This window comes from Cyprinodon tularosa, unplaced genomic scaffold, assembly GCF_016077235.1.
Source record: "Cyprinodon tularosa strain WSP-4 unplaced genomic scaffold, ASM1607723v1 ctg521, whole genome shotgun sequence".
NCBI classification, from domain to species: Eukaryota; Metazoa; Chordata; class Actinopteri; order Cyprinodontiformes; family Cyprinodontidae; genus Cyprinodon; species Cyprinodon tularosa.
The window spans coordinates 355,798-379,608 of record NW_024039254.1 but is presented as its reverse complement, the minus strand read 5'-3'; the positions used below and the strand labels follow the sequence as shown (position 1 = coordinate 379,608).

The window sequence follows — 23,811 nt, the reverse complement described above, 5'->3', positions numbered from 1 at the left end:
AACCTGTCAAAACACATGTTTCTTCACGCAAGGAGAAAATAGCACACCTGTGCTCGATCGTGACCGCTGGATAAAAAGTCACGCTCGCTGTGAGATCCCGAGCGCAAAGAGCGATTTTCACCTCTGGAAGCGGCAGTTTCTCTTGCATGTGTGATTTTGTTGTGTGGTGGTAAATAAATCATGTGCAGAACTAGTTTAACAGTCATGCAAGTATGTTTATTCTGCATGCGGGCATTTTGAAATAAATGTGAAGGCATAAAAATGTTTCAAAATTAGTCCAGCAAGAGAAGACATGACCGCATGACAGAGCTGAGGGATGAGATTATATAACTTCATCACATCAACCCCCAATTTTTGTTGCTTTTGTTTGTTGAAGCAAATGATAAATGTTCTGATAAACTGAAACAGAAACACTTTAAGGTCACTGAGAAAACTAATAAATAAACCCTGCTAAACATAAAAACAATAAATTGATGTCAATTTAAATTAACTTTGTTGATTTGAAACAAAAAAAATAATAATAATTATGCTTGATTTATGGAAAGTTTGCACATTGTTACATGAACCCACCATTTCTCAGTGAGGGCTGTTCTACTGAAGAGCTGGATAAGTTGGTGGAGTGGATCGATCCGTTTGATACCCTCCTCTTCCTCAGATGGCTCTCTTTCCCCTGCTTTCTGCAGTCAGACCAAAACACAGAAGAAATAGATTTTCTTTATTATGACTTCATTTGGATCAGAGGATTTCCACCTTAATAACCACGATCTTACAGCAAGGTCCTCGATGAGTTTGTCTTCAAAATAATGCTCTTCTGCCTCGATCCAGGACTTCTCATAGCCTTGCAAGAACAAGTTTACAGCCCGGTGCCTGTTATGAAGAAGATAAATTACTATTATATAGAGAATAACTACTTAAAACAACCCATTAAGTGCACATCTGCCCCTTTTTAAAATGGTTTTCTGTAAATATTTTTGTGCATATCAGAGATTCTCTTTTGTTTTATAAACTCATTAAACATAGAGTGAAATATCTCAAACATGTATTTTAATTATGGTAGCTTAGAATAATTTTTCTTGCAAATAATGAAAAAAAAAAAGGCAAAAAATAGGAGTATTGTTGGAAAAGTGAAATATTTAAATCTAACGGTAATCAAATCTTTCCTGATGCTCTAATTAACCCCTTAGACTCCAGGAAACTATATATAATATATATATATATATATATATATATATATATATATATATATATATATATATATGCACACACATAAATACTGGAAAAAATAGAAAAGGAAAAAAGAAGATTCTTGCAGGATATTTTTGCCTTTCTTTATTAATTAGTTGTAACAGATACACTTTGTTAACATTAGCTTATTGATATTTTGCAGGGTTTCGTTCTGAAATGCAGGTAAACGTCTGCAGGTAAATTAAGGCTCATCATAGTTTATCGCTTTTTATTCAAGGTCAAATTGAAAAATATTTCAAACTTCCCTTTAATCTTCATCAGGATGCCTTTTGTTTAAAGTTTAATGCTAAATCAGTAGCTAATTCATAACGCTTTCTTAAGCGCCTAGTGGACACTTTTCCATTAGGTATAATTTTGTCAAAATATAATCAACTATAAACTCCAATTATAAGTTTAGAAAAAAGTTTCCAGAAACATTCAGTCATTTATTCTGAAATTTCTGTTTCAAAAGAAACATTTGGAAATAATATGATAAACGTTGTAATTTTCTAATGTTGATATCAAATGTTCCCTAAAATAGGAGCATATTATTTCTGCATGGAGAAGATTGAAAATGAACCTAAATGTTATACATTTTATAGTCAAAAATGTAAGTTTTCATCAACTTGTTACAGTTTTGTTTAAGGAATTTATACTTATCCTTGGTATCTTGATGTGATCCTGATTGTTTTTTTTGCTGTTTTTGTACAGATGTATCGCTGTAGAAGGCCGACTTTCAGCCTCACTGTGTGTCGGCGAGGCGTGATTAGCCTCTAACGACCACCTCCCCATCAGAATGGAAAAGTCAGGAGAAAATCCGCTGTTATGGGGTTTTTGTGAGTGAATCCTGCTGTGGAAGCAGAGCTGCGGGACAGACCGCTGTCACATTCTAAAGCTGTGTGGCAACTTTTAGATTTTTCATTTTCAAAATGAGTTGCACATTTCAAATATTTTCATTAGCCTGACTTTAAGTTAGCTATTGCAGAACATTTTATTAACTTTGTCAGGTTGTTAGATTTTTGTTAAAATTGATTCAGGTTCCTCTGGATCTGCTGCTGCAATGAGCTCCAGCTTTCCTCTCAATTGGTCGGCTAATCAGCGGGTCGCACCATTTGTTGTAATGGGAGGGGAAATTTGCTTATCATTTGTTTTGATATTCTTAGTTTTGGGTACTTTTAATAATTTGTTAAATTAAAAAAGTACTTAGTTTCTGGCCAGTATTTATCAGTTTAATTAAGTTTATTTGTTTGTTAGATTGTCGGTCAGTTATCCCCCTCGTGTTTCAGCAGTGGTCTGATCAGCCACTATTTAAGCTTCCCTCATGTTTGATAGGTCAGTTTGAGCTTTAGTTCTTTATGTTAGAACCAAAATTGAAGTCTGTTTTGTTGACCTTTGTTTTTGGGCCCAGTTTATAATTTAAAAAAAAACTTTTTTAAAATAAATTAAGTCCTTTTTTGAACTGGTTTTCTGGCTGGTTTTTGCAAATCCCTCACAAGCTGATGTACCCGAACCTCGCTCACTGGGAGCTCTTCCTATTATTATTCCTGATGGTGGAGTCTAACCAGCGCCATCTCTCACTGCTGATTCCGACGTGTGTTTTGTACGTGCAGTGTGAGCAGGTAGATCGCATCAGAGCGTCGGGTCGTACAGTGGAAGAACAAATATCCAAAGCTGTGAACTTTTAAACCCTACGGTTCCATCATGCTGATTGAGCTGTAGCTGCGTGCAATGATTAAAAATATATAAAATATCGTACCTCGAATTCCCGCCTTTAGACGGTTATTAACGCTCTGGCGCTGCTAGCTATACAACAAAAACATTTGCTCTGTGGACTTGATTTGTTTAAAAGTTTATTAAGCTTGTTGATACTGTTAGGTAGGTTAAAAATGTTCCCATTAAGGATGGTGAACTTGCAGATCATACCTTGGCAGGTTATATAGCGGTGCCATCCTGAAACAAGCGACCACCGCCCGCTTCCTTTGCTTAGACAGCAGCTTGTGCCAAACCGCTTTCTTGCTGCGCTGAGGATGCTCCACCTGAAACAGAGACACGCCTACTTAGAACAAAACAAAGTGTTACATCCATTATTACACATGAAGGCCCTGATCTACCAACATCCCAGATAAGGAGATCTATCATGGCCATCACGGTGGGGGGGGGGCTGTTGTTGAAATATGTGCAAAACTGAGTGAAGGAAGTTAAAGGAATAGTACACCCAAAACATGATTAGCCTTCATTTTCTACTCACCCCCATGCTGAACAAAACTCTGGAGTACTTTTTTGATATCTCAAATGCATCTGGAGATCTGGGAGGCTTCTTGCTGTCTGCTGACATTCAAATAATGGAGGTCTATTGTGCCCGAGACAGAAAGGTCCACAAAAGTCCACAAAAACGTGTCAATATTCCTCCATACTGCTCGTCCAATGTAATCCAAGTGTCCTGAGTGGGTAGCATCCAGAATTTACTCGAAACGAAGTCATTTAGAACGTTTTAGAGCCTAAACAGTAGTGTATAGGATTTCCTAATAGCGCCCCCATGCGCGCTCACGATTCTACGGAAGCCGGCAGACCAAACCGGAAGGAAGTGCGCATTCAGCGTCTGCTCTGCCGATAATGCAAGCGTAGAAGAAGAAATGTGCTGTTTACCTGTGCAAAGAAAGAAACAACGAAAGAAAAATGTCTGAGGACTTCAGTGTTGTGGAAGAGCATGAGTTCTTTGCCGAGCTGAATGCGCTGGTTTGGTCTGCCGGCTTCCGTAGCGCCGTGAGCGCGCATGGGGGCGCTATTAGGAAATCCTATACACTACTGTTTATGCTCTAAAAACATTCTAAATGACTTCGTTTCGAGTAAATTATGGACGCTACCCACTCAGGACACTTGGAATACATTGGACGAGCAGTATGGAGGAATATTGACACGTTTTTATGGACTTTTATGGACCTTTCTGTCTCGGGCGCCATAGACCTCCATTATTTGAATGTCAGCAGACAGCAAGAAGCCTCCCAGATCTCCAGATGCATTTGAGATATCAAAAAAGTACTCCAGAGTGTTGTTCAGCATGGGGGTGAGTAGAAAATGAAGGCTAATCATGTTTTGGGTGTACTATTCCTTTAAGGTTTGATCTTAATTGGCCCCTCGTCTAAAGGAAATGCTTTATTTCTGTTTTTAACTCCCAACATCTATAATTGATTGAAGACTTATTTCCACCACCCCTCTGAAACCGATCCTTCCCGCTGTAGGTACCAGACCTGCTCGGGGCCTCGCCCCTTCTTATGACGTCAATATATGGAAACGCCACTCGGACAAACTGTATTGCACCCATTTCTTAAGGATCAAATCTCTTTTGGAGTTTCAACATATTATTCCCTATATTTGCTATTGTTTTACATTTCACTGACGATCTAAATTAGCCGAAAGTAGAAAACAATCATTGTCAGTCTTGAAAGAAAGTACTGCGGCACACAAACGCTACGTTATTATCGTTGTCTGGGCAACCACAATGTTTGACATCATGTGGGAATGTTCAACCAACCATGTAGCGTAACGTCACTGGCATGAAGCAGGACCCGAGCAGATCTGGTAGTTAAACCGAGCTTGGTTCCTTACAACCGTTTACACACCACGCTAGCGCAGTTCCTCACCTCCTAGTGGCGATCTACGGTACTACCGTTCTCTAGAGATAAACAAACAAACCAACATGGCGGCACCCGTAACATTCAGAAAGTTTGGTTGTAATTGTGATATTTTGTTGTTTGTAGAGACTCGGGAGAAGACGGCAGCCTTCCATAAGTGATGATTTCTATATGATCAAAAATAAATGTATGTAAAAGAGCTAAAAGAAATCAGGATAATATGTGTTTTATTACCGTTATCATATCCATTGATGCAACCGCACCAAAAAAAAAATTAAAAATCCATTTACAGGTAGTAAGTAACATTCTATATCCTGCTCCCAGTATTTTGCATGTTTTGATGACCAGCATATGTTCAGGGCATGCATGAAGGCAAACTCCAAACTTGCTAAATGTATAGCCGCCTGTGAGGTTGTTTGTTTAGCAGATGCAATAATCCATGGATGTAGTTATTAGATCAGCTTTGCGTGTGCTAGGAAATTTGCATGTTTTAATACACAGAAACCTCTAGTAGATCAGAGACACACATATAGTCTATTTATTCAAACCTGATCGAGGTGGAAGAGGACATGAGCAATGTCCAGGACTCTTTTCACAGTCTTCTCTGGGTCATATGTGTCCTCATGGTGGTTAGGGAGGTCTCTGTACAAAGCCATCTGCCAGCGAATAGCTGGATCCTCCAGCTGCTCCAAAAAGAAACAAAAAAAAAAACAGGCAAACACTGGGTTCAATACAGACTAAATATTAATTCTTACAGAAAACAAACTTATATTTTCAACATTCAAAGAAAAAAATTTCTTTCTTTTTTTTTACCTTCCCTTGCAAATGGAGATTGTTCCTTATGATCTCTCGAACCTCGTCCTCCGTGTCTTTCTGTTCACAAAAGTTTCACAATTCATGATAATGTCACCAGGGTTTATGTAATTCAAGGCTGTAAAAGTCTGTGTTAAACATTTTTTCACAGTGAAAGTGTTGGAGCTATTTATTCTTTATTTCTTTATCTATGTGAATTTTGTTAGTTTATTCTTAAATTTATATTTTTTATTTATTTACAGAGTTTATTTGCAGGTTATTTGTTGTTGGTCCTAATTATCTTTTGTTTGATTATTTTTTCTTATTTATCGATTTTTCATAATACAGGAAGTAATGTGGATCAGTCCACTTTCTCTAGGTGCGGGGGCCTGGGAAAGGACCAGCAGGGATTTTGGGGCCTCTGGTTCTTACCAGAGAGGCAGCAGAAAGAAAAAAGGAAAGTTTGAACTCTGTAATTTCTGGATGAAAAGTAGTGATGGGGAGATGAAGCCTCATTGAACCGTTTGAGTTCATGAAACTTCATGTGAATATGTCACCACCTACTGGTGGGAAGCAGAACTACAGTTCGTAATCTGTGATTTTTTGCAATAGTTTTTCTTCTTTTTTTCATTTAAGTTCCTTTCAAATTGTTAATTATTGGTGTGGTTAATAAAATCTTTTGTAAATTTTGTTGGTGTATAAAGAGAACAATCGGTTAAGGTTCACTGTTTTTCTGCCATTTTAGTGAAATAAGCTTAAGCAGTGAACGTGTGCAAATTGGACAATGATGAGCAAAAATAAAGGTTTTAGTCATTTCTTTTCAAACATTATAGTTTTTCCACAGTTTTTGGTTTTAATCAGGTTGAAAGTTGTGTTCAACCAATCTTTTGGCTAAACCAACTAATCTAATTTGGCAGAGTTTTTACCCAATCCATATTTGTACTTGGCCAAAATACTTACTAAGTATTATTGCAACTTTCAAAAGTCTAAAGTGGGTTTCAAACCAACAACCTCTGGATTGGAAGTCAATGTCTTACAGCTGACGACACTTGAAATGGTAACTGCTCACTAGACAGCAATACTACTTAACAACTGTAACTGTAACGTTTAACTTTTACAGCTGTAACCAGTGGTTTGCTCAAATTTTGAACATTATATTGTTTAATCTAACCAAAATAGCTTTAACCAACTAGATTAATTTTTTTTCCAACCAACCTATTCTTAGAATCCATCCAAACTCTATCGAACTCTCCTACAAACTCCCACATCTTGACTGAACACTGAGGCTGTTTAAATGTCTGCTGAAGTTCGGGGCGATCTGAACCACTTCCTGAAGCGGTTAGGTGGTATGGCGGGGTAGCGAGGCTTCAGACATCATTGATTTTGGCTCCTCCCCTAAATAAAGCAAGCAGGAAGTTGACCCCAGTGCCTTAGAGTGGCTTAATGGAACCTTTATTGGATGTTTGTGGCAAACAATCACCTCTACAGGAAGTTTTAGTTGGACGATTATAAATGCGATATTTTCTTTACAAACTGTAATTTCTAAAACATTTCCAACAACATTCCACATTTTCAGATCATGTAGTTTTAAAATGGTAAATAAAAACGGGTTTTCCTAAAAATAAACATAAACACAAAAAGAAAAAAAAAAGTGAAGATTAAAAATCTTTGTTTTTTTAGAGGTTTTATATTTCAGTTGAAGCTTGGCTTGTGAAGCATGTTTCCCAACCAGGAAGCTTTTTCAATTCAACATCAGAAATAGCATTAAGTTCCAGGCTTTATAGAGTCGACTGAAGTAAAGGCTTGTTTTAGCTTAGAAAACATGCATTTTGAATTGAAAAAGCTTCCTGGATGGGAAGAGACACGTCTTCAGACTTGAAAACAAAGTCCAGTGGATTGATTTTTTTTTTAACTTTTTTGGAATAACTATGACCTGGATAACTGAGAATCTTCACCAGCAGGCTACAGTATCAACCACAGCATTACTCCCTCGGTTCTGAGAATCTGTTCTAATCTAACTCTCTTTTCATCCTCGTTGTTTCTCTACCTGAGTGAATCGGCTCTTAGCCAGAGCAATCAGCTCCTGCTCTCCTGGAGCGCAGGTGTTCAGTCCTACAGGCAGCAGGCGCTTCAGAGTGGCCACGATCAAACTGGTCTGCGTCGAGTATCGATCCCCTTTCCTCTTCATTTTCTTCCTCTCTTGGTCTGAAACTATTCCCTGAGGCGTAACCAGAGGAAGAGCGGATTTTAAGTTACTTTCATGGTGGAAATTACTGATGCTGATGGTTCCATATTAATTCATAAAACCGGTTGTCTGTGTGTCATACCTTCGACATCTTGCACTTGGTGTCAGAGATGAGGAATGACATGTTGTTGATCTCATTCTGGACCACAAAGTTCTGCTCTTCCCTCTTAAAGTTCTGCAGATAAAAACCAAACAGTCATGCTGGATTCTCTGAAATATAAAACACCTGCTGATTGTTTTAGTAATAGTTTCATCTAGAAACAGATGCTTCCTGTAAAACCAAGTTTTATTTATTAAACAAAAAAAAAAAAAAAAAAAAAAAAAAAAAAAAAAAAAAAATATATATATATATATATATATATATACAGCAACAGAAAGATTGATGTTTTTGTTTTATGGAAAGTTTGTCTCAATTACAACCGGGGTGGATTTAGGAAATTTGGGGCACTAGACATCACATAAAACAGAACCATTATACAGATAGAGAACTGTTAATAGAATAATAATAGCATACAAGCCATGATCTGCTTCTCTGTTCTCCATTTTTCATTTGGATGAAATAATAGCTGCATGAATCATGACAGCAGACAAGATAGAGGAGAGCAGGAGGCGGGGTTACCAATCTACTTGCTCTGGAGAGCAGAGTTCGCTGCTTTTAGATGTTGTCTCCAAAGTCTCCAGTAGCAGAAAAAAGTCTCTAGATTTGGCGCTAGGAGCTTTTTGGAAATCAAAGTGCTAGAGGGGTCTGAAAAGTGGCTAAATATAGCGACTAAAGCGCTAAGTTGGCAACACTGCTCTTTGCATCTTTTGTTTTCAAATGGTTTGCTGCTGCCTGTTTGGACCTTTCTGAACATGTGCAGCAAATGGACTGATCCAATATGGTGGACACTGAAGGGGGGAGGGGGGGGGGGGGCTGAGACACACTTAATATTATCAGCATTCTGATGGCATTTTAGCCAAAGGATTTTTATCAAAAGCATAATTAATGTGAATAAATAAGGAATAGTTGTATTAACCATACATGTAAACAAAGTTTTATGGGGCCTCCAGAAACTTGGGGCCCTAGGCTACTGTCTAGTATTATTGGTAAATCTGCCCCTGATTACATCTGTAAATAGGTTCATTTTTAGCAAATTGCCTGTTCTGAGATCTGTGCTCCATTACTTGAGCTAATAATTCAATTTAGTGACCAAATTAGATCAATAATTGATGATTCATGATTCCTCTGGATTCAGCCTTTCTCCTGCTTTTAGTCTGAATCCTATTCAGTTATTATATTCACCCACATCAAACAGAAACTACCGTAGTTCCCTGCATTTATAGGACCTGCCTCATTTATGGAGGGAATTTTGTTTCACTAGTAAAGAAACCTTAAAAGACATTTTTTATAAGGAAATATGAAAAAAAAATGTTATCCAGATATGGAATTATCTTCTCGATCAAAATTTTTTTGAGGATAACACTTTTTTTTTATTCAGATTTTTCTTTTTCGTATCCAGTTTTGCAAATTTCATACTTTTCAAATCATGTTTCTCAGTTCTGTCCCCTCCCTTCCTTTGGAGCACAGATGCATTTCTATTGGTCTGCTGGACAATAGCAACATTTTTATTGGTCCAGAGAATTCAGATTAATCTGAAAAACAATTTAAAAAAATAGAAAAAAACAAAAAGTTTCCCTAAAATCCTTTTTTTAAAATAAGTTTTTCTTGTAGGGGAGAAAATGTGATCATAAAAATGCAATTTGAAAAGAAAATAATTCATAAAACTTGATCTGAAAAAGGACAAATGTAAAAAAATAAAAAAAATATATTAAATAAATTTGAAAAAATAAAATATGAAAAAAAATATTGAAATAACAGAAACATGAGAAAACAGCAAAGTTACTTTTTTTTTTTAAATTTAAAGTGCTTTTAAAGTTTCTTAATTCTATACCTTTTACTAATAAACACTGAAAAAGACCAGTTAGGCTTTTTTTTTCACAAATGATCCAAAGTTATTGCAGGAAACCGAATAGAAACCAGATCAATCCAACAATCCTACCTGGTTTTATTGAGGATAAAACCTTGAATTGTGCTGCATCTGCTTTGGGAAGAAGATCTACAATAAAAAATCAAATCAAAATCTTTTTTTTTATTCTTACATGAGACTTGGCCCAAAATATGAAAACATCAGCAACCATTCGGAACAGCTCCTCTGCCCCTGGATTGGACTCTTTCAGCCACCGTCCTCTGTAATACAGACAATAGCATCAGGCAGCGCAGTGCTTTAATCCATCAGATTAGTCAGATTAGCAGATTATGGTGGATATTTGGATAAATCTAAAGGTTCTAGCTGTTGTTCTGTGTGTTGAAACAGTGGAGGGAAACAAAGAGCGTACCTGTTGTAGTCCACGAAGCGTATGAGCAGCGGGTAGAAGGCATACAGGTCTCTGACCAGAATGGTGAACTGGTCCATGATGAGGAGCTCCGTCTCAGACATCTCGCCTCTTCCCTCAGCCCTGCTCTGCTCCTCATCCAGCAGCACCACTGCAGCTTTCTGCAGGAAGATGTAACAGCTCTGACTTTCACGCTGATGCTACGTTCACACCGCCAACGCTTTCAGCAGCAGCAGCAGCAGGTTTACATGCAAAGACAATGGTTGACGCGCATAAAGGCGCATCAGGAGGACCTGCAGCGTCTAAAGCAGCAGGAGCAGAGCCTCATCAGCTTCTAAGCTTTGTTGTTCTGAATTTGTCACTGTTCATTTGGGTGTGCTTTGAGCTCCTCTTGAATAAAGTTTACAGAAGTTTAATGGTTTTAATGATGAAGGAAAGTTTTCCAGCAAATTTGAGAGATTCAGCTTTGAATACCAGAGCAGAGAATATTAACCTCTTACACCCTAAGGGGGTATAAATAAATTTCTGCCTGACAAAAACACACAAAAGTAAATAACTTATAGCCTCAAAGCTATTAGATTTAAGAAGAAACTTTTGGTACGTCTGTAAAGGTAAGATGTCATAGAATGGTTTTCTGGTGTCAGCACCATTGTAGCTTTGACCCTGCCTGAAATATTAGGGACAAAATACAAAATATTTTGCATTTTTTGAACCTCGCCCAAATTTTCTTTGAAATAAACATTGCAAAACACTACCAAAATATTATTTATAGCACAAAAAAGTAGTACAGACTTTCAAATCTAAATGTTGTGTAAAAATATACCAAATTTGGACTCAATCAGATGAATCATATTTATTTTAGAATGGTATTAGTGAGAAATTTCTTAGGCGGAGAGGCCATTTTGGCACATTTATCCATAAATGTCACCAAACTGTGCCAAATATGTTTTTTACATCAATACTGGGGGTTTGGTAAATTTACGAGGTCACGTAGCAGCTGGACCCGCCGGTGGGTCCGTAGGGTTCAAGGGGTTAAGGCCCCCGTCAAACCTTGTCGATTTATTGGGCGTATGCCCGACATCCCAGAACCTCCTAAAACGCTGACATACACTGGACTTTCTATATATTTATTTCTATTTTGGGTGAATATATGGAGTATTCATAACGAGTCCAGAACTTCTGTCCAACGACAGTCTAATAATCTCTGCATAACGCACAGCAGCGTGATGCCAATGGGCATCAGTACAAAGCATCAGTTAAAGCTGCTCCCCTCAGGCCCCCAGGCTGCATAACAGGATTTCTTTTGTTGCGGTATTAGCTGCTATTTATGTATTTTCTTGCCGTTTGTCTACGTGTTCCAGAGTATTTTACCATGCTTCAGCGTACTCATAACTTATCCAACTCATTTGACCATTTTGCCAGATTTACAGCAAGTTACTGTTTCTGTTATTTTTCTAGTCAAGTTCTAGTTTCTGTTACGGCAGGCATACGGTGATCTAAATTGTCAAGGTGTCACGGCGGCTTTATTTACGCTGTACATCAGCAATGTTGAACAAAATGTATCTAATGCTAATATCCATTTTTATGCCGATGATACAAATTTTTTTTCTGCCATCTTTAGTACAGGCTGTTAATTCTGTACAGAAGGCCTTTGTTTCTGTATGGTATTAATTTATTCATCTTAAACTATTTCTTAATGCTGACAAGACAAATTTAACGTTGTTTTCAAATCATAAGTAGGTGCCTCCAACTCTGCCGTCAGTATCCACTCTGGAGGGGCATGTCATTGAAGTGGTACATTAATATAAGGACTACCTCACTTTAAAACTTTACACACTTTGTAAAGAAATTAAAACTTAAATTCGGTTTCTTCTTTCGTGAAAAGACATGTTTTTCTTTTGGAGTGAAAAATCACCTTTTCTCTGCCACCTTTTAATCGGTCTTAGTGTGACCTTTTTTATATTAATGCTACTTCTTCATGGTTTAAAATGTTAGACTCAAAATATTTAAGCCAGGCTTCCACTGTACGATTTTTACCAATCTTTGCACGCAGCTACAGCTCAAACTGTACAATGGAAACCTCAGGGTTTAAAAGTTCACATTTCACGATGTTTGTTCTCACACTGTGCGACCCGACGCTCTGATGGCATCTACCTGCTCACACTGGACGTCTAAAAACCAGGTGGGACTCAGCTCCGCAGTGAGATGGCGCTACTCGGACTTGTTTATCTGGAAGCCAAACGAGTAGAAGAGGAACATGAAGCTCACTAGAGGGAAACGTGCTGCCTTGGTAATTTGTGCATAGTTGTAATGAAAGTCCTGAAAGGAAAAGTTGACGACGTATTTGGACAAAGACATGGCTACTACATTGGCTACTACTTTCTGACCGTAGTAGCCAAACACTTTTTACCCACTGATCAAAGCAAATATAGCAAAGCTGCTCTCTGGAATCAGACGCATCTGGACACACTTTACTGGACGTCTGACCTCCTTTGCTGCTGAAATCACACTCTGTGTGAACTGTTTAGTTTGGAAGCTGAGACAGGGGCTATTCTTGCAAAAACACAGGTTTATTTTATGTCTGCAGCCGGAGAGGAAAAAGCTCTGACTGGGGCAAGCCCACACTCCCTTGAAACCATCCCACCCCTGCATACAAAAAAACTTTCTCACACACGAACAATTGGAGAAAAACAACATTACCTGTTAGGTAAATATATCTTTCACTGGCCAGATAAACATTTCAAAACAGCTGTCTTCTGTTCACGGGATGAGGGAGCCTTAAGCACCTTAGAGGGCATGCATCTATATTTCACCCTTTTCTAGAGTGAGGAGGCAACTGCTCTCTGTCATCCCCACACTTAACTCCCTGCATAACATTCCAGCTTAGAGACTGGTACACGATTTCTCTAAGATCACTCCTATTAGGCTGAGGAAAAACATGCTTTCAAAGAACATAATATTATTTAAAGTCGCATGGAAGCGCTTGTTCCAACCGTTGCATTTCCGAATTCTCCCGAGTGGTTCCCGACTTTACACGAGTGAATAAAGTGAATGTGATTGGTCGATTATCAAGGAGGCGGGATTGTTGTGGCGGAAGGTTTGCAAGCTTTTTGATTGTGGCCGATTTGTCGGAAGCATCGCTATGGACAGAGGAAATATGCAAGAGGAGGAGAGATTAGTGTTGGAGGTCATGGATGAGTCTCCTTCATCATCCATTTTATTTAGAGGAGGAAAGTGGGGACGAAGATGTTGTGGAAGAGGACGCCAGGGCGGCAGAAGCTTGGTTTGGTGTAGAAGGCTTCCAGCCGTACATGTTTGAGCCCTTGCCTCGCAACGCTGCCAGTTCTGTTAGCTCTATGCCTGCTGAAGACACAGACGTCCATCCCCGTGAACACTGGGACGGAACTCAATGCGAAAGGAAATTATTCTGATTTCTTATTTCCACCGTTGTGTATATTAGCTGCGACATATGAATCAAGATGCTATGACTGAAAAAATTTGATTGACAGATGACCGTTGATATATGATTGGCTGAATTTAGGTGTTCAGGCTGACGTATAAATAACTGGCCTGCAGAAGATAATGAAAAAAAACACAGATTTGAAGACAGGATTTTTTTTTAAATGGACATTTTCTAAATTTTGGGACGATATTGTCTTATAAAAAGCACATTTATATACATGTTTAAACCAGAATGATTTGACATTTAAATATGACTTCCCTACAACTTTAAATGTTTCATTAATAATCCATTGTGGCTTTTATCTCTCCTCTGTGTTTCGCCCCGCATGGAGTCGACGTTGTAAACCGATGGAAATAAATGAAGCAGTGATTTACCTTTTTGAGTTTATCCATCAGAGGCAGGAAGTGGGTCTGTAACAGCTGAGCTTTTGCTTTGCTGATGATTGGCTGAGAGAAGACTGTAGGACAGAGACGGACAGAGAAGAAACATATGGATGTTTTTTAAAGCCTGCAGAGTTATAATTGGGTTAAAGGTTGTTTTAAATGCCTTAACTTGATGGGAAATGACTGATTTAACTGCAGAGTGAATCATATCAGTGACCCATTAATATTCAGACACTGTTTCTGCTTCACGCTCATCTCCTGCTGTTTTACCAGCCAGTCTCTTCATCCAGGCCCCCTCATCGATGCCCAAGTTGTTGTAGATGATCTTCAGGATGTTTCCCAGCAGGGTGTTCATGTGCTCAGAGGTAACTGACGTACAGCAGCTGTCGGCTCTGTCAGGATTGCTCTCTGGTCCGTGCTCCCACCAGTGAGACATGTAGCTGCACAGCATGGGCAGCACTACCTGCAGGGGAAAGAGACACTCATATTTTATTAGCCTAAACTCTTGCTTCTTCATCTAAGAAATGTTCATCATTTCCTTCTTTTTGGACTGGAAATTAAATACAGATTCAACTGGACCTGAAAAAAAATAACTATAATGTTTTACACTGTTTGGGAGTGCGGGCAACGTTCACCACTATCATCTCCTTAAAGCCTGGTGTATGGTTGATGCTGGGGGAGGTTAATCACGCCACAAACTGACATTTTCCTCCATTGTGGGACTGATTAAATTAAGATATAATATTTCTTAGTCCGAGGAAACAAGATATCCTAGTAAACTAGCCCCACCCGCCTAGTTTACTAGGATATGATGTGATTTGAATGTGTGGATGCATAGCAGGCGGGGCTTTGAAGGCGTGACGACAAAGCTGCGCGATGCTGGAGAAAACACAACAGATATGAAAAAAATCTGAGAACCTGCAAAGTTACTCTTAAAATCTTTTTATAATTAAGATATTTTTCAAATTTTAATGTATGGATGCTTTTTTTTTCAAATTTCCATTAAAACAATTGTGTTCTTTGCTTGTTATAATAATAATGAGACCAAATTGACTTCATAGTCTCCCTGCTCAGTCATTCAGATCTAAAGCCATTGTCAGTGATTGGACTAGGCCACCTCTGCACTGCAAAAAATGTAAATCTACATAGTAATTCTTTCTTAAAATAAGTGCATTTTTTCTTGGATTGAGGAGAAAAGTTTGACATTTTGCCAACGGAACAAGACAATTTACATTTAAAATAAGAAAAAAAAACAATTGCATTGTCTTATTTCAAGTGCATAATATCTAATTATCTTATTTTATGAGTAAAATACTAATTTCATTGGCAAATTATCTCATTTACCTATTCAAATCAAGGGTAAATACACTTAATTTAAGAAATGTTTACTTATTTCTCGATAGTTTTTACAGTGTGGACCCCGTTCCATCTTATAAAACTAGAGTTTCTAACTGACAAAAAGTTGAAGTGTGAGTTTTTCACCTCCATCACGTGAGGCATCTGAGTGTACTTCATTTCAGACTCCGCCAACTCCATGATCTCTTCCAGAGACTTTTCCAGGTTTGGCACCAAAGGACACACCTCCCCGACCGGTCCTGGTAGACCCAAAGCTGAGAGCAGAAAGGTGTCAGAAGTGTTTTCACCAACATTAGATACAGTTTCCTTCCCTATGTCCATCTATGGACATAAAGGACAGCGTATGTCCTTTATGTCCAGAAGCAGAGTACCTGTTCTGTCTTTGCTTCCTTTGTTGTTGTAGATGGAGAAGCTGTTAAAGTTGTTGAGGTGTGGCTCCAGGAAGGCGACGGGAAAAGCTGCTGAGAAGGCAGCTAAACACTTTCCTAAGGCTGGCCGCTGCCTGGTGTGCATGGAAACAGAAGAGGAAAGGGTTAAATTGACTGCATGCTAACCGAGCGCAAAGAAATCGCTCAGACAGCACCGCAAAAATCATCCAGAAATAAGTAAACATTTCTTAAATTAAGTGTATAGAACTTTAAAGGCATAGTGGAGGATATTTGCAAATTTTTTAAAGGACCCGCCCTCTCCACTATATAAAAAAAAAATAAAAAATGAACATGGACAACCCTTTACCCGCTCCTAGAGAGAGATGGTGACAAGCACGTAGGACGGCCTTACGTAAACACATCACCAGAATGATTGACAGTTAGGAGGACCACTGATTTAGAAGATCCATCCGGAAAAAAAAGAATCATCCACTATTCCTTTAATTTGAGCAGTTAAATAAAATTATCTGCAGTCCGTGAGGTTCTGGTAAATTGGCTCGTAGCTCTGCTTCAACAGCAGGATTTACCCACCAAACACTCAGGAGGACCGACTAAAGTTCAAACATATTTGATTTTCTCCCAACCTTCTGATTCCTGATGGGGAGGTGGTCGTTAGAGGCTGATCGCCCCTCGTTACCCCCTGTACACCACGCACCATCACGCTAAAAATCGGCCGGATCGAAAAATTCTCACACGACTGGAAAATCGGCCCAAAGAAATCGTAGTGTTCACCCGGAATAAGACAATTAGATTATAGGCACTTGACATATGACAATGCAATAGTTCTTGTTCCATTGGCAAAGTGTCTCCCTTTCCTCCTCAATTCAAGAAAAAAAATAACATGTTCAGACTGTGGTTTGAACATGTTGAACATGAACATCTGTGGACTTTTAATTTAATAACAAATTCTGTTCAAACAGTTCATCAGCAGTCGTGACAAATATGAGCAATAAATGAGAAAAATATCTAAAAAAAAAAAAACTATTTAAACCTACTGACGCAAGAAAACGAGATAAAGGGCAGGCAGACAACACACAGGTAGTAAAGTTAAAAAGAAAAAAACATTTTTAATGTTTAATTGTTCTGTTAAAGGCCTAAAAGTACAGAACTACAGCACAATGAAGCAATCCTGCCATGATCTGAGTCACGCTTTAAAAACGCTCCTGGTGGAATAACTGCATCATCATCTATGAGCTGCTTCCACATCGCAGAGGGACCACTGGGAGCTAAAGTGTAAAGAGAAAACTGCCTGAAGCCTTGAAATTATGTAATAAAAAAAGAATACCAACGCTACACCAGTGGGTGGCGCTGTAACTCTACTATACAAGTAGAGGAAGAAGGAGGGATAAAGCATGGGGTGAATTGTGAACCATGTGTGAAGAAGCACGGTAATGGACTTACGGACAGCCTGTTCAAAAGCAGCGATGAGAGACTACATGGCAAAACTCTCCATGGGAAAAAACGTACCGACAAATCGCATCTTATTCACTATTTCAGCTTAGAAAATGAAAGCAAGTGTCTTTGTGTCTATCCATCCATCTGACAGATGTTTCAAATCAGATAAACTGCATGTTGCTGCTTTTTAGGATGACAGAATTCAGAAAAGATTTTACTTTTTGATTTAATTTTATAAATCAGTAAAAACGGACTTTTGTCACTTTGTCAAATTGGATGAAAAATATAAGAAAGAAAACAATAAAACTGACCCAAAACGTTGCATTTGTTTAATCTCCCCCCATCAGAGAAAGTGGAGAACAGACTCCACTGATGAAAGGGTTTTATGGGAATCTTTTAGATGAATTTGAGAAGGACCTTTGATCATGTTTAACATTTTGTTAGATGAAGAGTTGGCCGGTCTTGAATAGGACCCTGGCTTTTAGGGAGTTATGTAGACCAGTGTTTTTCAATCCTGGTCCTCAAGGCACCCTGCTCTGCATGTTTTGGATGTTTCCGAGGTTCAGCAAACCTGATTAAGATTATTGCAGTTCAGCAAAGCCTGATAATCTGCTATCAATTGATAACAGGTGTGTGAAAGCTGGGAAACATCTAAAACATGCAGGGCAGGGTGCCTTGAGGACCAGGATTGAAAAAAACATTGATGTAAACAGACCGGAAACCTGTGACCTACATCCTTCTCCAAAGGTGACGGATGAGGAACCACTCTGCGAGATGTAAATAAAACTTCTGGACGAAAAACTACTCAGGATTTCTCAGAGACTCTTAAAGTGATGTTAGACCAGAGCTGCAGTAATCATTCATTGTAGGCATGAGCAGATGGACTCATTGGAAGTGTTGTAAATCGCGTACCTCTCAACATAGATGCTTTCATTGGTTCCCAGGAAGTAGAGGCTGTTCAGTATTCTATAGCAGGAGACCTGGACTTCCTCCACTACAGCAAAGGGGACCAGAACATTTGAAACATCAACATTCATCTCAGAGAATGAAGAAACTTCATCATCATCATGACTTTACGCACGCATGAGGTCCTCTCCGAACACGTTCTGAGCGATGTGCTCAAACAGGGAGGAGAGCACGGGCAGCAGGGCGAAGGTGGTGTAGTTGATGATCTGAGTGACACCGCGTGGTTGCTCTCTGCTGTGGGTAAACTGACCCAGCTTCAGGTTCTCCTGAGTTTTCTCCAAATCTTCTGCCACGCTGTCAAAGTAGGAGCGCAGAGCAGCCTTCACCGACTCCAGCCCGGTCTTCATCACTGTCCTGGGAGGAAGAGGTTTGATGTTAGCTTAGTTCTTCTCACATACATCTGCTCTGTTTTTTCCTTCATATCTGGAATATTTTCATGGATCTATCCGAACAAACAGTACCTGGCATCTAGACTTTGTCCCAGAATCTGAAGGCAGCTAACAATAGATGTTGCATTGTTACCTGGAAAGGACAAATCCCATTATTAGATAAAAGATCCTCGGAACAATCAACAGGTGTAGCTGCGACCAAATGTCCCAAATCCACACCAGATCTTAGAAGCTTCCAGCCCCTAGTACGACGGAGTATTAGGGCCAGGCTAGAGGTTTCCTTATTTTTTTATTTTGACTTTAAAGTCTTAACATTACAAGTATGAAGTCGTAACATTACGAGTATGAAGTCATCATATCACAACCCGTTTCAAAAAGAAAGCTTGGAGCTCCGCCCAGCAGATGACGGTCGACCAGCTCCACCAATAAGCAACCTGAGTCCACTTTTGACATCCTGCCCAGTTTGCTGTTTGATGCTGCTGCTAAAAGATAACTGCTAGCATGTCTTCATCTATCCTGTTCCCAAAGATTAGCATAATGCCCTCCAGAGAAGTTCTGCTGCTCCTCCATGCAGCGCGGCTAACTGGGCCAATTTAGGTTAAACTGAAGGAGTTTAGATCGACTAACACAACCACAGAAAGTTTATTCTGGATCCTTGGATCCATTAAACAGTGGAATTAATCTGGACCGGATTCTGGATCGGTTCACGGTTCTGCTCCAACACGGCTCCAAACGGGCATTCCGTCACTTCCAAGTAAATAAATCAACAACGGAGGCCTCTAGTGGACAGCTGTGACATTACAGCACTAAAAAAGATTCTTTCTAAGAGGATGTTCTCAGTCAATTGGATTGAATTAATTTTAGTCTAATAAATCATCAACTAACAACTAATCGTATATCCCAGAAACAAGGGTGGTGATGTGGCTGTATATTTGTAAAACAGTAGAAATTACGATGTTCAAACACACTGCAAATACAGAAACACCCAGCATATGCAAAAAGTACTGCAAACGAGCAAACTTGACTCACACACAAACACATGCAATGGAAAAATGCTGCAAATAGTAAAAACAACAATCGGAAGTTAAGAAAAGCTTCAAGCTAGCTACTGAAAACAAAGTTGTTGGTTTATCTTGTCTGATGAAAATAAACAAAACAAAACAAAAACAATGGTCACTGAAAAAAAATGATTCTGACAAAAGGTTATTAGAAATAAAAATTATCCCAAAATGAAGGTCAGAAATTGCTTTTCAATCATGCTTCGAAAGAATGATTTTATGAACCAGGCTGGGACTAAAATGATTATTTCCCAGGAAAACATAGAAAATAATGTGATCAGAGGGACCGGTTGGATTCAGGTGTGTCAGTTAATCAGTGTTTACAGTCAGTGGTCCTATATGCAGGGCTACAGGCTGCCACTGCTTGGTGACACGGTGTGTACCACACCCAACATGAACCAGAGGAAGCCACGGAAAGAGTTGTCTTGTACCCCTTTACAGTGGCCGATAAACCAGTTTAAACCCGGCAATAATGGTCATGAAGTGGCAGTGGGAACAGCTCACTGAAGCGTTTCTACCCAGGTCAAACGACTCGGTAAGTGACCCGCGTTAAAATCTCCTCGGCATCTCATGCTGTGTTAACACCAGAGCCGGGCCGACACGTTAAATTACGTGACACCATTGAACCCAACGTATGGACCTCAACACACCGCGTCAGTCGCTTCTGATCTAACAAGCGGAAATAACTCCGTTTACATTCGATAAACATGGAGCAGCTCTGGTGAGAGGGATTCAGAAAGATAATAGAGAGAAACATTAGCCCCATTAACATTAGCCAAGATCGGTCCGAGCAAGGTAACCAAGATAACCGTTGAGTGTAAATAGCACGCACACAACTGAACCACGCTAACATGGTACTGGTTCATCAGTAGGGCTCGGTTCTCAGCTAACCAAGAACGCAAGAGCAGACCGCGTCATCTCAACGTCTGTCATTGTTTCCTGCATCTGGAAGCCCTGATTAGAATATTGTTTGTTGTGTCCACTTCCAAAAAGCCGACTCTGTCAAGTAAAATTCACTAAAGGCTGAACTCTGCAAACAACAAAATATCACAATTACAACCAAACTTCCTAAACGTCATGGGGCGCTGCCATGTTTGTTTGCTTGTTTACCTCTAGAGAGCAGTAGTACTGTAGATTGCCAGTAGGAGGCGAGGAACCATGCTAGCGTGATGTGTAAATGTTCGTGAGGAACCGAGCTTGGCACGGTTAACTGATCCAGACTTGGTCCAAACCCTGCATGGATCGGTTTCAGAGGGTAGTGGAAATGGAGCTAGTAAAGCACACTGACTATGCCCTGGCTTCCTTCCATGTTGCTCTCCATTGTTTACATCCCTGATTTCTGTAACACTCTTCACTGCGGGTGTCAGAGTCCACGAAGCTGCCAGCGAGGGGTTAGACCAGCTTTTTCTGGTAGTGGGAAGGGAGCCAAATGCTGATTGTTAGCAGGTCGACCTACGTCTGAAAAACACGCATTGACCCGATATTTTCAGTGGGAAAGAGGCTTTAGAAGAATAGAGATAACTATAGAGCAGCCTGTTAAAGCTAAAGGCTATCAGACCATTTCCAAGCAGCTGATATTCCTGTAACTAAAGCTGGACTTTTTATTCATAAATATAAGATCCAGGGACTGTGGCTAACCTCCATGGTGAATGTGTTTATTTTTTCTATTATTCTGTTAAAGCATCGTTGAAAAACAATGTTGGACTTCAAGTTATTTCTGTGACCATCTTTGGTTTTTCTTTCATTAAACAACAGGTACCAACAATTTTGTTTATTGGGATGAAATGTGTTTTATTTTAAAACTTTTTAAATAGTCAATTTAAACCACAAAATATCATTTCAAAAGTATCGGTACAGATATTAATTTTGCCCCAAACATTTTGGCATCATTTTGAATAAAAAAAAAAGGTGAAAGACATTTTATTCTCTCAGAGAAACAGGAACCTGCAGTTCTTTCAGTGCATTTTTAGAGAGTGATGACATTCCAAAAAATGTAACAAAATAAAGACACTGACACTGTTTCCAACAAAAAATAAATAAATAAATAAATAAATAAATAAAAAATATATATATATATATATATGTGTGTATAAAGAGAAAATTCAAAGCATGAGATCGAGCAGCCTTACCGAATAAGGATATCCTATGTCTGACAAGAAACCCCAGTTTGCAAAAAAGACTGAAAAGATTCATGGATGAGAAAGTTAAATTAGAGAGAGAAAATAAAGACAAGATGTGGAGATAGAGGATCGTTAGTTCAGCTTCCATGCAGCTGAGGCCCGAACCACGAAGCCTGTCCAGCATAGTGGTTTTACTCCCAGTTTACCCAGTCCACCAAGCTGGTTACCAACTCAATCCAGCTTCAGGGATCATTAATCTGTGAACTTATAAATTGGCGGGTTCAAGCTAGCAGACCAATCAGAATCATGGGCGCAGAAGGCAGAGCGCCGTATTTCTGCTATCTGATAGAAATTTGAAGAACAAAAAAGTCTCAATGAAAAGTCAAAAATGGTGGCGACAGGAAAGAGACACCAAATATGGTGGCAAAGGATTGCTGACTGCGTTAATGAGCATGTTCCACATTGAACGCAGCCTGCACACCAATCACTGCAGATTAGGGGGAGTGGCGGCCGAGAGGTTAGAGCATAGAGCTTGGAAACCTGAGGTTCTGAGTTTGAGCCGAACTCCCACAGCCTGCACTCTGGGTCCCTGAGCAAGACCCTTAACCCCCAAACTGCTTACCGGGCGCCGCACAATGGCAGCCCACTGCTCCCCAAGGGGAGGGGTTAAATGCAGAGAGGGAATTTCTCCAATGTGAGATCAATAAAGTTCAATTATTATTAATGGAGGGAGGAGGATAGAAATAAAACCCAGAAACATTTTTTATCTGCTTAGCTGGACTTTTTCATTCTATAATATTTAGGCTTCAATAAAACTGGAAGCTGATGATTGCATCATGTTAAAACAGGAAGTGACTGACGGAAATCATCCGGATTTTTGGATGAAGTTTTTTATGTTTATTTTACTTGGCAGTTTATTATTATCCCTCATCTGTGCAGCTTCAGTGGAACATCTACTCTTCTTATTGATACTGTTACAGTAAAGAGGAAAAATAAAAATGAACAGCACCTTATGAAAGTATTCGCACCCTTGAACTTTGACCTTTGGCCAAATTTCAGCTTTCAAACATAAAGATATAAAACTATATTTTTGTGAAGAATCAAATCTCTATCAGTTCTGCAGGGGTGTCAAAAGTGTCATGTTTATCACTCCATTATAAACCCTACTGTTTAAAGAACACTTTTATAGAAGTTAGAGGATCAAATTCAGCTTTTTACCCCAGTAAAAGTATAAAAGCACCAGTTTTAAAACTACTGAAAGTATAAAAGTAAAAGTAATGCAGGAAAATCTGTGAAGGCCAGAAGCTTTACTGCTCTACCCTATTAAAGGAATATTTTTCCTTTAATAGGGATGATACCTTACTTAGAATTCGTTTTCTTAGTTTTATAACTAATGGTAACAGTGTCACATTTAACTTTGCATCATCTTGAAAAACTTTATTTTGTTTTGCAGCGAACAACAAGTTGGGGCAGCACCGAGTCCAACCACAAAGAAATTAATTGTCTGGATGAAACTAATTATTTTGATGGTTTTTATTTTTAAATACCAACAGGCCATTATGAAAATTAGCTTAAATGAAACAAAACGAGTCTATTTTTAAGGTTATCTAAAAATAATTACTCCATTAAAGTACAGCTAGCCAACTTTTCCTAATTACAAATACTTTATTATTTAATTAAGATATCAAAGTATTTGTGCTTTGGTACTTAACACTTCTGTAGTTCTGCACATCTAGACTGTAATTTTTTTCCATTCTTCCTGCAAACATCTGGAGTTCAGTGAGGTTGGATGGAGAGCGTCTGTGAATAGCAGCTTTCAGTTCTTTCCACAGATTCTGGTCTTTGACTAGGCCATTCTAACACCTGGATGTGTTTATCTGTGAACCAATCTATTATAGATGTTGCTTCATGTTTAGAATTATCGTCTTGGGAGATAAATCTCTGTCCCGGTCTCAGGTCTCACCCTACGAAGTATTAACTGAAGGAG

General features: G+C 39.0%; 1 protein-coding gene across 1 annotated transcript in view; it reads right to left on the bottom strand.

Annotated features, from left to right (window-relative positions):
• ryr2a (ryanodine receptor 2a (cardiac)) overlaps window positions 1–23,811 on the bottom strand; it is a 263,016-nt gene that overhangs the window by 55,591 nt on the left and 183,614 nt on the right. The window contains exons 66-82 of the mRNA XM_038303941.1: window positions 21,834–21,883; window positions 18,719–18,779; window positions 18,373–18,611; window positions 18,204–18,285; window positions 15,840–15,970; window positions 15,595–15,722; window positions 14,383–14,575; window positions 14,104–14,186; window positions 10,270–10,427; window positions 10,033–10,120; window positions 7,976–8,068; window positions 7,696–7,866; window positions 5,670–5,729; window positions 5,405–5,539; window positions 3,148–3,260; window positions 771–867; window positions 571–677 (exon numbers count right to left, since the gene is read on the bottom strand). Of these exons, the coding sequence (XP_038159869.1) occupies window positions 571–677; window positions 771–867; window positions 3,148–3,260; window positions 5,405–5,539; window positions 5,670–5,729; window positions 7,696–7,866; window positions 7,976–8,068; window positions 10,033–10,120; window positions 10,270–10,427; window positions 14,104–14,186; window positions 14,383–14,575; window positions 15,595–15,722; window positions 15,840–15,970; window positions 18,204–18,285; window positions 18,373–18,611; window positions 18,719–18,779; window positions 21,834–21,883 (1,989 nt within the window). The remainder of the gene's footprint in view (window positions 1–570; window positions 678–770; window positions 868–3,147; window positions 3,261–5,404; window positions 5,540–5,669; window positions 5,730–7,695; window positions 7,867–7,975; window positions 8,069–10,032; window positions 10,121–10,269; window positions 10,428–14,103; window positions 14,187–14,382; window positions 14,576–15,594; window positions 15,723–15,839; window positions 15,971–18,203; window positions 18,286–18,372; window positions 18,612–18,718; window positions 18,780–21,833; window positions 21,884–23,811) is intronic.